This window comes from Ambystoma mexicanum, chromosome 11 (assembly GCF_040938575.1).
Source record: "Ambystoma mexicanum isolate Mex_15411 chromosome 11, UKY_AmexF1_1, whole genome shotgun sequence".
In the NCBI taxonomy this organism is placed as follows: Eukaryota; Metazoa; Chordata; class Amphibia; order Caudata; family Ambystomatidae; genus Ambystoma; species Ambystoma mexicanum.
The window spans coordinates 1296627701-1296640885 of record NC_090934.1 but is presented as its reverse complement, the minus strand read 5'-3'; the positions used below and the strand labels follow the sequence as shown (position 1 = coordinate 1296640885).

General features: G+C 46.4%; 1 protein-coding gene across 3 annotated transcripts in view; it reads right to left on the bottom strand.

Annotated features, from left to right (window-relative positions):
* CEP152 (centrosomal protein 152) overlaps positions 1–13185 on the bottom strand; it is a 475089-nt gene that overhangs the window by 217596 nt on the left and 244308 nt on the right. For all 3 annotated transcript variants that reach the window (XM_069624789.1, XM_069624790.1, XM_069624791.1), the window contains one exon: positions 8820–8955. In XM_069624789.1, coding sequence (XP_069480890.1) covers positions 8820–8955 — 136 coding nt within the window. The remainder of the gene's footprint in view (positions 1–8819; positions 8956–13185) is intronic.

Sequence of the window (13185 nt, the reverse complement as noted above, 5' to 3'; positions counted from 1 at the left end):
AGACCTTGTGATGACACTGAGATAATGCAGATATGAACGGAGGGACATACGTTTGAGAATCCTACCCGTGGCATCTCTCTCTAGAAGTGAGCGGGTCACGTTATATGACACACTAGTTGCACGATTAGTTTAAGTTCTCTTCGAATACAGTATGTAGAATGGGAATTTGTTTTAAACCCAACGTCTCGCCACAGCAGGCACTTGTGTCCATGAACCTTATCCTTTGGAGGGACACGTTATCACTCTACCAGATTAGGAAGTTCTCATGGAGGTTATGAGTTATGATACTCCGGTTACTTCTAACCATAATCATCTATACTCTATATTCTACACCACGTAGAACATGGCGTTTTCATGTCAACTTTGTTTCAGAGGTACATGAAACCGTTATGAGCTTCAACTCTGTCGGCTAAAAGGTCCCCCCAGCATTGTGGAAAATATGTCAGAAGCTGGGTGAATATGGCAGCCTAAAATAGGAGATCTTTACGATACAATCCAAATGACTTGGACCCATGGGTTTCACTATTATTATGCAATCTGTTTTATCATACAGGTTGTAAACATGGCAAAGCTACGCAATATGGGTTTTGAGGTTCGTGTTTTATGCAATTTTATGAATTTTATGTAAACAATGACAACTCTTTGAAATGTGTTGGTTGTACAGCAAAGGTTTTACACATAGTACCACTAAGTTTAAAACACTCTACCGGTCACATATTATAGGTTTACAGATGAACTTGTTATTTTCTCACTGAATTGAAATGAACAAACAGCTCTGAGCCCTGATGATGGATTTCCAATCCGAAACGCATCCGCACATTTATGAACCAAATTGGAATTGATTGTTTGTAACAAAAAGAACTTTGTGGAAACACAACTATATATATATATCTCTGTTCAATGCAGAGGAGAATTGGTGGTTACCTTCTCTGGATTTGTAAAAAGCTCGAGTAAAAGTGAATATGTGATCATAATTTTGTATCTTTGATTTAGGTTGATCGAGGGTGGTTTAACCGAATAAACAATACATTTTAGTCTACTTTAAGAAGATTTGTGTCTTGGTGATATGTATGCTAGAGAATTACGCAAGTTTAGCTTTGTTGATCTACACACATTTGAATGTATGAACTATATAGTAGAACATTAGTCCACAGAGTGCAACTGGGTTACCTGTTGGCGACAACACGTTTGGTGGAATTAGTGGTCTACTCTCCTGCAGGGCTTCTTGTAATCACATACTTGTAATTGCCTGGTATACTCTCCTGCCAGGGATTCTGTTCAAACAGGCTCTCTGCCCTCACCCAGATATGCACATTTAATTTGTTTGATAGTGTGTCTACTTGATATATTATTCCATCTAGGTTTCCCATATACTTGTACTGTATCCATTCAAATATTTGTAAGGTTCTCAATCTCAGTTAATTACCCTTTTAACATAAGCTCTCTCGCTCAGTCTCTCTTGGTTTCTTTATTTAAACGGTCAGCCAATGACAGCCTTTCAGTTGGTTCCTTTTTGTGACAGCCTACTCTTGGCTTTCCCGTCTCTCATGGCTTCCGCTGGGCTTGTCTGCTTCATTCCAGGCACCAGTGAGTTAGACGCTACTTTCTAACACCTGCAAACGCCCAGGAGTCTATCTTCGGCTCCTGACGGTCCAGCAGCGTGTCCGCTTTGCGTAGCAGCTTCTTTCTTCTTGGCTCGAGAGCAGCCTGGCACCACACCGTGGTCTCAGCCTTTCAGTCGCTCGATCTGCACGGAGAGGCACAGCTCGCTCCTGCCAGCAGCAGACTTACTTTCCACTTCTGCTCTTTAAAATTTCCCAGTCACAGATGGGAATGTGTAGCAACTAGAGCGCTCCATGGGCTTGTGGCCTCCTTCGCTATGCATTGCTTGGTTCTTCCTCCTCGTCCCAGTATTTTGCTAATTCTGGGGAAGGAAGTCCATTCTTGACAATTTGTAGAATACACTTAAACATCCTTAATGGTTTTCAAGGGCAAGTTCTTCCTGGATGTTTGGTAGGTAGAACTGGAGAAATTAATAGTTACTCACCGTAGTGACCAACTTCCTCTTAGTCCATAGACCCCTTTCCTCCATACTGTATGGGTGTCCCTTGCGAGGGACGGGAGACAACCTTTTTCACCATAAAAATCTTCTTTAAATTTAGATGCGCGGCCCTCGGAGCATGCGCTCGCCTGACTCCGCCCACCGGCGCCACTCTTCAGTCCCCACTGATGCGTCGACAATTTTCAGAATTACCTAATGACACCAGTATAATTAGGGGGGAGGATGGTGGGACGTATGGAGGAAAGGGGACTATGGACTAAGAGTACGTTAGTCACTACGGTGAGTAACTATTAATTACTCTTACATCCCGTCCCCTTTCCTCCATACTGTATGGGTGATTACCATTGAATGTAGCCCCAGGGTGGAGAGGAGACCTTCCTTAAGAAAAAAGGTTTCTTAGAACCGCCTGGCCGAAAGCCGCATCTGACCTAGAGGCGACGTCCAAACCTTAGTGCTTACAGAAAGCCAAAGGGGTGGCCTAGGTAGCTGCCTTGCTGATGACCTGCCACGGCACATGCCATTGGAATGCGATGGCTGTGGCCTTGGCTCTGACCGCATGAGCATGCATGTTAGCTGGCACCGGCTTGTGCTGCCCCTCACAAGCCTCCATGATGGCCGCGACCATCCACCTTGCTATGGAGGCCTTAGAAGCCTGATAACCGGGTCTTGACCCACCGAAAGTGACAAACAGGGCGTCCGACTTGCGGAAGTCCTTGGTCCTGTCCAGGTAGTATTTCAGAGCGCATCTGACGTCCAGACAGTGCAAGGCCCTCTGGGGATCATCCTTGGAGTCGGCGAAGAACTTGGGTAAGACTATCTCGTTGTTGAGATGGAAGGAGAAGATCTCCTTGGGTAGGAACGCAGGGTGTGTTCGCAGGACCACCTAGTCCTTGTGAAAAGTGGTGTAGGGCTCTGATGCCACCAGAGCCCGAATCTCGCAGACTCTGCGAGTGGAGGTGAGGCCCACGAGTAGAGATGTCGTTATGGTGACCAACCTGATGTCCGCGGACGCCATTGGCTCGAAGGGTTTATGCGCCAAGGCGCCCAACACAACATTGAGGTGCCACGCAGGATGTGGTTTCTTTATAGGCGGGTTGAGTCTATGGAGGACCGCCAGATGTCGCTTGACCACTAGGTTGGAAGAGAAGAAGACGCCCTCCTCCGAATTCCTCCAAGCCCCTGTGGCTGTCAGATAGGTGCAGCATGTGTCCACCTGTACGCCGGAGTGGGCGAGGTGTGCTGAGAAGGAGAGCACTTAAAAGGGCCGATCCACTCAGAGTTGGCCCAATGACAGAATCTAAACCATTTACTCGTATATTGGCTCCTAATAGCCTTGCTTCTAGCACCTTGGATGATTTCTAGGTTAGCTAGCGAGAGGTTGAAGTGTTTCAACGTGACTTGCTCAGGAACCACGCTACGAGGACTAGTTTGTAAGGAGAGGAGCCGGGCCCAGCGGGAGATGAATGGGTGGCCTGAATAGCTCAGAGAACCACGGTCTCACCGGCCACCATGGAGCTATCAAAATTATGCTGAGCTGATGAGATTCCTTTATCTTGCAGATCACCCTTGGGACCAGGGGTGTGGGCGGGAAGGCGTATGCCATCCCACCTTAACTGGAATGCGTCGCCCAGGGAGCGGGGACCCATCCTGAATGGGATCTTGAATTTGTGCAGATGAAGGGAGGGGTTGAGGGTTTGAAAGGTCCAACACAACTCAGGCCAGCCTGATTCTTCTGTATGGCAAACATCCTGGAGTAAAAGCCCAAGCGTCGCTGGGAGGTTGGGACTTCCTCCACAGCCTGGCTCTGAATGAGCAACCAGATCTCTGCCAACAGAGTTGCTGTCCCAATCTGTGGGAGAGAAGGGGAGCAGGGAGAAGAGGAAGGTACCGGTAGGCTGTACCCCGTGGAGACTACAGAGGATCCAGGGGTCCGAAAAATTCTGGCACCAAAATTGCATGTGAAAGGCAAGTCTGGCCCCCACCAGGGACAGGTATACGCGAAGGGGCGGTTCATGCCTTCTTTCTGTCTGAGGCAGTTGCGGAGGAGGGCGAAATCGGAAAAAGCCCTTGCCCCCGCCCCCTTTTGTTGTTTCCTCTGGTGCTGACTCGGAGAACGGTCAGGTTATCTGGACCTTTGTTCTTGAAAGCCCCGGAACCTGCCACGTTGCTGTGACTGGGTGTAGGCCTTGGGAGTGGCCTTCGTAAGAATAGATAAAGACTTCACTGTTTGCAAGCTTTTCTTTTTCATCTAACTATTCATCCGTGGTGGAGTGAAAGATGTCACTACCCTCGAATGGAAGGTCAATATGCGTTCCTGGACGTCGGGGTTAAACTTAGTAGCCCAGAGCCAGGCAGTCCTTCTCATGTCCGCGGTGATGCAGATGGCCCGGCCAGAGGTATCGATGTGGGCCACGGTGGACTCCATGATGTCCTGCGCTACCAGTCTGAATTCTCCTAGCCCCGCCATGAAGCGCACTTGGCTCTGCGCCGGAAGTTCTGGGAGGAAGTCTGCAATTTCCCGCCAGAGCCTTTGGTTAACGGCTGCCATCATGGCATCCGCGTTGGCTTGACGCAGGTACAAGGATGCGTTGGAGTACAGCTTTTTCCTGTAAGCCTCCAAGATCTTATCCTCCTTGCATAGCAGAGTCAAGGACGAGGTGGCCGAGGATAACTGAGGCTTAGAGTAGAGTGACACCGCAGCAATCACGGAAGAGTGCAGTTGAGGATGCGCCGAAAGCAAGCGTGTATCCCCCTCCGTCTGCCTATACTTGGCGTTGAGGCACCGATTGACAGGTTGGGCCAAGTGCGGCATGAGCCACCCCTTTTTGGCCAGGAATATTACGTCTTTCTGCATCAGGATCCCCGTTCTGGTAGGGGGTCTTAGGGTGAGGACTTCTGCCAAGACCCCCTCCTCAGGCTGGTCTACCTCAGGCTGAGGAAGGCCCAAATATTCTGCCAAAACCTGCAAGGCGTTTGTGGAAGGCCCAGGCTGAAGATGGCGTGTCAGGGTCCTCCTCCTTGTCAGTGTCCACCAGAGAGCTTGGATGGCCCAGAACTGGTGGAGGGGTGCCTGGGGCTGTGGGCTGCAGTGTGGATACCGGAGCCGGATGCTGCTGAGGAGACTTATGGAGCCGCCTGTAATGTGGGAGGCAGGGAAGCCGGTGACTGCGCTGAGGCCTGTGGCACCGGAGCCATAGGAGGAATGACTATGGGTGACCTGGGGGTGCATGCATGACCCTGATGGCATCCCGGAGGATGGCCCCCATCTGGGGAGTTCGCATCAGCCCTAGGAACCTTTCGAAGAACCTGTCTTCAGAGGCTGTAGAGGTGGCAGGTGATATTGACGGAGTGGCTAAGGGCAACTGGGGCAGGGGTACACTCTGCCTAGGGTGCAATGGAAACCTGCCCTGCGCTGCTAATGGATAAACTGTAGGCCACGCACCTGGTTGACACCAGTCCCACCTTGTGACTTTCCTCCACCCCTCCACCCGCTCCGCAAGAGGGGGTATCGGACGAGTGGCCATCTTGTCTGACGTGGTGGCCATTTTGTCGAGCTGTGTACCACATGCCGAAGTGGTGATGCCTGGCTCGCTGGAACCAGCTCCGTCCAAGCCGCTTGGTGTTAGAACAAAAGGCCTACCCCAAACCTCCGGTCATGACCTGCAAGGCGTATTGCCCTCAGCAGATCTGCGTGAAGGCGCCCCCTCGGACAGGATGCCGGCAATAGGGCGTTGCCCTTCGGGAGTAACCCCAGTAAAAAAACCTTGCGGCCCCTCAGCACTGATCCCGGACGGTAGCTAGACTAGTCCCGGTATGTGGGCTGGTGCTAGAACCCAAGAGGTTCCTCCCGGTCAGGCGCTTCCTTGGGAAGGAGTCGCCTTTACGGGCTGTGATGGTGAATAGAGGCCTTTCCTTCGGCCTCGAGCGATGTTTGACAAAGTCCTTTAGGTCTTCCGGGGGTGGCATCTGGAAGAGCTCCCTCCACCTAACTAGCCTGTTCTTCAGTGCCCGTGAAGTCAGTGCATTGCACGCGGGACAACCTTCCCAGCCGTGGTCGGGGCCAGGGCAGCGGAGTTAAAGGGCATGGGGGTCAGATGTAGAGAAGAGCCCCTCGCAGGCTGGACACCTGCTGAAGCCCGCTGAAGTCGACATGCGCCAGGGAGGAGCGTGGCATCGGGAGGACCAAGTACCTAATTGAAAAGAAAAAGGCAAAGATAGAATATCCAGGGAAGAGCCTGTGGTATTACATGGCCGATGCCAAACCCAGGAGCGCTGGTGAATCCGGCCCGTTCCAGTCGATGCAGAAAAGGGGACTGGGAAGTGGCACCAGTGGGCGGAGTCAGGCAAGCACATACTCCCAGGGCCTTGACCCCACGCGCCTCTAAATTTAAAGGGGAAGAAGATTTTTCTGGTGAAAAAGGTTCCGTCTCCCGTCCCACATGAGGGACGCCCATACAGTATGGAGAAAAGGGGATGGGACGTAAGAGTAAGCGTTTTTATAAGTTTCACAAAGCAGATCAGAGTTGTAAGGTTGGCCTACGGGTCTTGGGAAAAGGTTTTTACTGCCCTTCATAGGAGAATGAGGAGACAAATGACAAAAGGCCATGAGGGTAATAGGTATGGGAGGGTTATCCTCAAGAGAAAATGGGGTACACCAGGTCTCATCCGATGAAGCCATGACATCTCCCCAGAGGTTGTCTCCCCCAATGTGATCCTTCCTTGTACAGCTGCATCCAGGATCAGGTAGTGGCTGCTGTCCCCTGGCCACATGGGAGGTGGTCACCAACGAGAAAACAGCAATGACTCCATCAGATTCATCAAATCTTGCACGCAATTGCTTTCTGAACGACTACCAGGGTCAAGTTAATAAAAACAGAAACACGCTGGTTATGATGCAACCATACCGAAATGAATATGACCCTATAGGTTTTTTCCTGAGATACAATATACATACATTAGGAAGCTAAAATAAGCATCAGGTAGTTCATATGTGGATTACAACTTTGCTACAGATCATGAAGAAAATATTGCGCTATGCCACTCCGATAGTTTGGAGGAGACAGGTGATCTTTCTAATAACTAGTCAAATATGGAAAAAAGCCAGGACAATATCAATAACACCCATGATTGAAGGCAAGTAGGGGAAAGCTTCTTGAATAAAAGGAGAATTTAATAAAAAAGCTAATTATTTTTTAAGTAGCGACAGTCAAGAAGCTTGCTAGATAGCATCTTTAACCATCCGTTGGTGGAAACCTTACAAGTTAATATGTTTAAAGCTGGTTTCATATGTGTACAATACAAAAAAAAGATTCAGGAAGTAAAAAAACAGGTGATACATTGATTGGAAATGGGCAAATGTAGATTGGAATGGAAATATGAGCAGGCAAATGGATTAAATTATATGGCACTATACGCAAAATAAGGTTTTGAAACCGATTTTAATTCAATGAGATTTGATACTCCACATAAATGATATTACACATCCTCAAAAGAGCGATAGTAAAAACAAGAAAGGGTGTCTGAGATGTGACAGAGGAGATCTGGTGTAGTAGTGCGTAGTAATTTAGAGAGAAGGGCTATTTTAAGAGATTTTTAAAATGCAAAGATTTGAGAAGAGCTATATCCAAAAATGATAGTATTGTTAGGTTGTGAGGTTAACTTGCGCGTACAAATGTCTAGGGGGAATTGTTTTCTTTTCATTATAATATGAAAAAGGAGGTCCATGATCATTCATTCCTGGACAAATCATAATCTTGGATTTGATGGTCTTTAAAAACTGAAATGATTGACAGCTAAGCATTTGGAGACATTAAATCTTGAACATGAGGACAACAACAAACAGTTTGAGAATAGGTTTATTTCCCAAACAGTTGAAGCTGAACAAAGGATAGGCTAAATCTGTTATTGCTTTTCTGTGATTCCTGTTTAGACTGAAGCAAAAACAATTACAAAAAATGGGAATTTTAACTTTCTTTCTTTGTATTTTATGTTGATGTCTCTGCATGCTATTCTATTTCCTGCTGATTTTGCATTATCCATTCAAAAATACTTTGCATTGTAGGAAACCGTTTAAAGCACTGATGTTCTTTTTGGTGATGAAATAGGAAAAAATAATAAACAATTAGCCAGTTAGACAACATTGATTGTATTTAAGTATTTAAGGTCCCATTCCTAGGCTGATCTATTTATTCAGAGTTCATGACGATCAATGACAATTCCATGATGTCGAACGATAGGTTCCTCAAATCTACCTCAAGTAAACTAAAACATGCGTTTACTTGTCAGTATAAGAAATCTTACAATTTGCGGTAGGTTACAACATCTTTAATTTGACCAAAGATATTTAGCAATATTTCACTGGATATTAGCCTTCCAGACCAAGGAACTGTTTGGGCTTGCAAATGAATATACCAAGAAAACAAACATGCCATTGGCCCAATAAAGGAGACCTATTTACAACTTGGGGAACTGTATTCCATAACTGAAACAGATAAATCACACGTATAAGAGAACTTCTTTTATAGGAGCTACTGTCACAAAAACCAGGACTGGAGAGACTGACTGGTGAGCTGAAATTGAAAAAGATTCAAAACAGTCTAAAAGAGAAGAGCACACCAAGAAAAGCAATCAAAACAAAAATCCCCATCTCACTGCATAACCTCTAGAATTATAAAGAAATTAAGGTTTCTGATAAGAAAAAAAATTGATAATTGTTCAAATTCAAAATATGCACCCTTTAGTTTTATTGAATAACTACCTTTTCCTCATTTGCCGTCAACTCGTGCGTCATGTTCCTTTTCAACGTATCTTCCAGGGAATCTTTTTCCCTGCATACTGCAATGTAACATTCCTGCACAGCAGTCAGATCTTGATCTTTTTGATCTAGTTGAGCCCTTAAATAAATGAAAACTATTGGTTAGCTTTGTCTTGTTGCGGATTGCTTGGCAAAGCGACAATTTGGGTGCGCTTCTCTTGCATTTTCTATCTGGATTTTACAGAAAGATCCTAGAGCCACACTCGGAATATATTTTTAAAAGGAGTCCTACCTAGCAATTACAAGTAATAAACAAAAGGGGTATCTTTCTGAATAATATACTTTCTGGTTTAACGATTAATATTCAAACATTTGACAAAACTAAAATTAATTTCCATCAATTAACCAAGGCCTCAATTGAGGGTTTGCAATGCCAAATTAGCAAAAGACCACCTGTGCCAGGTCTCCATTAGTGGACACTTGTGTGGGAATGCAAAAAGTCCAAACATATGAGGAACAGGCAGAAAAGGCCAATTGCAAGAGAGAGAACAGGAGCCAAAACAAGTCAACGAAAGCACAAAGACGATGCACAGGGAAAATGGACAGGATAAGAGATCAAGTGCCACACAAAAAAAGAAAAGCCAAGTGGGGTAAAGTGTTATGAATCAGAGAAATGAGTAATAGTCAACTGGCTGACATGCCATGAAGAGAGGATGTCACATTGGAGCTGCTGCACTATATTTTCCAAAACAAAGTTGCATATTTGTGATGTCACATTGTCTGCTGAAGGGAATATATGAAAGGAGAACTGTTGTAATCTGGAAGGTTGAGTTGTGGCAACTAGGATGAGGTTTTGGGGAAGATACTGGGGTGGTTGGAGAGAAGCCTTAGAGAGAGTGTGCGGTAGGATCAATCAAGTAAGGGGTGTTGTTTTCCCCGTCTATGCTATATTCCAAAAAACACTTTGCTCACCTGCTAGCTTCCCCTTCGTTATATCATTGGCAACAACACATGAACCAGACGGGGAGCCCAGCCGAGATGCAGCATGGCAACGCTGCAGCACAGACTCCTCTAGAGGTGAGCAAGGGGGGAGAACAGATGCTTACATTTAATGCCTAATCAAGTGTTTGAGGTGAGGCCAGAAGTGTGGTATGACTTACCACAGCGACTGGACACAACATGAGGAAACATACAGGCTAGCAGTGAAGGAAATGCAGCCAGTTCTAAGTGACCTCCACCGGTGGAATGCGGAAAGCCGCAGCCAGGTCGGTGCGACAGCTCCGGGAAGGACCCAGAGTGGGAAACAGCCAACTTGAAACATGCAGAGTCCAGTACTTCTAGAGTTTGCTCTCCCACCTTCACAACTAATTGGGACTCCCTGCACAACATACTGGATACCTGGATAGGAAAATGCTTATCCAAAAGAGGATGCAGTCAAGACTTTAGAATGGGGATCAGTACATGTGAGCATCAGTCTGCGTGCCCGGCCCTTTCACAACATGCACGTCACCAAACAGCACCTCCTAGGCCCGTCATTTCCACTGGGGAGGTTGCATCACACCATTTGCATAAAGGGGACGGATGGGAGGGCACGGTGAAGGAGTAAAAGCCAAGCAGTAGAAGTACCAGAATCACCAAAGTAATTATTTTTGTACTTTGTGTCCTGTTCTCCCCTCTTCCCAACTGGTTGGGAAACCAGATTGAAAATCCATGAAATGGGTTGAGGATTCAGGGGTTGCCCACATGGTTTTCTTACAAATGTCAGCGAAGGACATGCTTCTGGAAAGTCACTGATGCGAACTTGGCTCTGGTCGAATGGGAGTGAAGTCTTTCAGGAACCTGAAGACCACAAAGCTGGTAAACCTTAGAGATGCAGGTAACTATCCATCTCAAGTAGCTTGAGCTGCCTTGTTTCCATGTGAAAGACCACCAGAGGTGATAAAAAGATAGTCATCTTTCTTGAAAGACTTGGACCTATTCAGATAGAACTTCAAAGTTATAGCATTGCTGAAAGTGCGTACACTTTCCTATACTGAGGAAGTGGGAGGCCTTTGGTGGAAGATCGGCAAAACAATATCCTGATTTAAATGGCATTCAGACAGCATTCTAGGAAAGAAAGAAGGCAGAGTCAGAAGAACGAACTGGACAGAGAAGGGAACTTTGTTCCCCATTTGTTCAGGTAAAACATAGCCTCAGTGTTGTCCGTGAACACCTGAATCACCTTCCCTTGAAGGAGGGCAAGGAAGGGCTTTAGACTAAAAAAATATGGGGTGAAGCAGCATCACCCAAATATTCCACAAGCTTTGAGTTTCATGCATGACAACACCCTCCCCACTCAGATATGCGAGGAATAGGAGAGGAAAAAGGAGCGCCCCCCTGCCCCCAAGAAAATGAGGTGTTACTCTAGAGGCCATCATTTGAGTGATGTCTGGATCTCCTCTTTAATGGAATTCTTCATGCACCAAGAGTAAGACAACTGATCCCAGTTGGAAAGTAGGTGCATCAGCAAAGGTCTCATTGTGTGTTTGGCCAAGGGCACCCCCCCGGATTGCTGGATGCCATCAGGCCCAAGAGCCTCGGAAACCAACATACACGTGTCGGAGACCTGACACTGAAATGGTGAATCATCTGAGAGCCAGAACCCTGTCGAGAGGAGGGGAGGACACGACCAGAGAGGTATCCAGAATCCCTCAGACAGACTGGATTCTTTCGGGTGAAAGGAAGAAAGATTTCTTCACACTGATCGAGAAGGCCAAGTCATGAAGAGTGTCGACGCAGCTGAGGCTGTAGAGATGTTTCTACCGGGATGAGGCTCTGATTAGCCAATCATCCAGTTAGGGGTAAATGTGGATCTTCTGAAGTCGGAGATATTCCGCCAAAATAGAGAGCACCTCCATGCACACTCTGGAAGATGCATTCTGTTCGTCCAGAGTGAATCTCAGGAACGATCGGTGTTCCTTCTTAAGGGTGCGGAAATAAGCATCATGAAGATCCATGGATTAGAACCAATCACCACCTGGAGGAGCCTTCAAAACTCCCAAGAATTATTGTTGGGCATTATTTTCTTTTTGCCTACTTTCACTCCATAGACATTTATGGAATCTTCAACTTTTTGCTATGTTATATCCGTCTCAACTTTTGAAGGTAAGTGAAGCCTTTTTACTTCACTTGGCCTTGCTAAGATCATCTTTTTTGGGGGTACTGTTAGGGAGTTTTTCTGAAGTCCACATATGGTAAGACTGAAGAAGACTTACTCTTAGGTGTACAGGGCTCCAATTCTTATGTTTGGCCTGAACTACCCAAAAGGATTGGTAGCAATGGACGAGCAGCCAGTCTTCGTATAGGAGGGAGAAGGGCTGCAGTTGAGTGCAAATACATTTGAGGACACTTCTGCTAAAGGAAACTCGCACTTTAGTATTATAATAAATATATACTAAAGGCAATGTTAAATAAAGACATTAAGTTAAGTAAAAATAGTTCACACCAATATATATACACAATAGATATTTGCTGTTGCAATATTCAGTTTCAGTAGTAGACCTTAAATGAATTACAGGCAAGTATAAGAGTAGCTTTAGGTTAGCAATTTATTCTCAACCAACATTTACTTATATAGCAAAACTGGAAGGTTAACTTTAGGAAAGCATTTTCTTTAGAAGTCCAACCATATCTGATGTGTGTCTCAAAAAGTCAGATGGGCACACTGGAGGAAGGCAGACACTGTCAATCTTGCCAAATAGCAGAAGATGTGTTTATGTAGCAAATAATGGAATTTGATACTAGGTAAGCCACCTGAAGGATTTCAGCCTCTAGCACAGATGCCATTCGGCCTTGGAGAACACGGTAGGGTTGTCCACCCCAACTTGACTCAAGAAGCTCAGGAGAAGCTAACAGCAACACAAAAACTGCCTAGGTAAGTACCCTGGAGTTAGACAGTACCTTCTTTGGTGAAGAAGATCGATGTCAAGTCCCCAAGGGGAGACGACAGCAGCTCCGGTTTGGCTATCTGGTCTTGGCAGCTGGATGAAGAACTTTTGGTGGTAGCAGGCGGTCAGACTCAGTCACAGGGATGCCCAGCAGAGGATATTCACAGCACTTGGTTGAGGCGGCTCGACACAGGCTTCGCAACAGCAACGGTTGTCACCTGGTAGACCTTCATCCTTCTCTCGGTCTTTGACTCTTCCGAGGGGACCTTTACGATCGGGATAAGTCTCTGTAGGCCCAGACAGATGCCCACAAGTTTGCAGCTAGAACCGTGCTCAACAAGACGATGCACAGCAGCAGTGCCAGAGGTCCCAGGGTAATCGGGTATTCGTGTATTGCAGGCCTTGAAGGTCGCAGCACTTCGTGAGAAGGCTCAAACTGTATC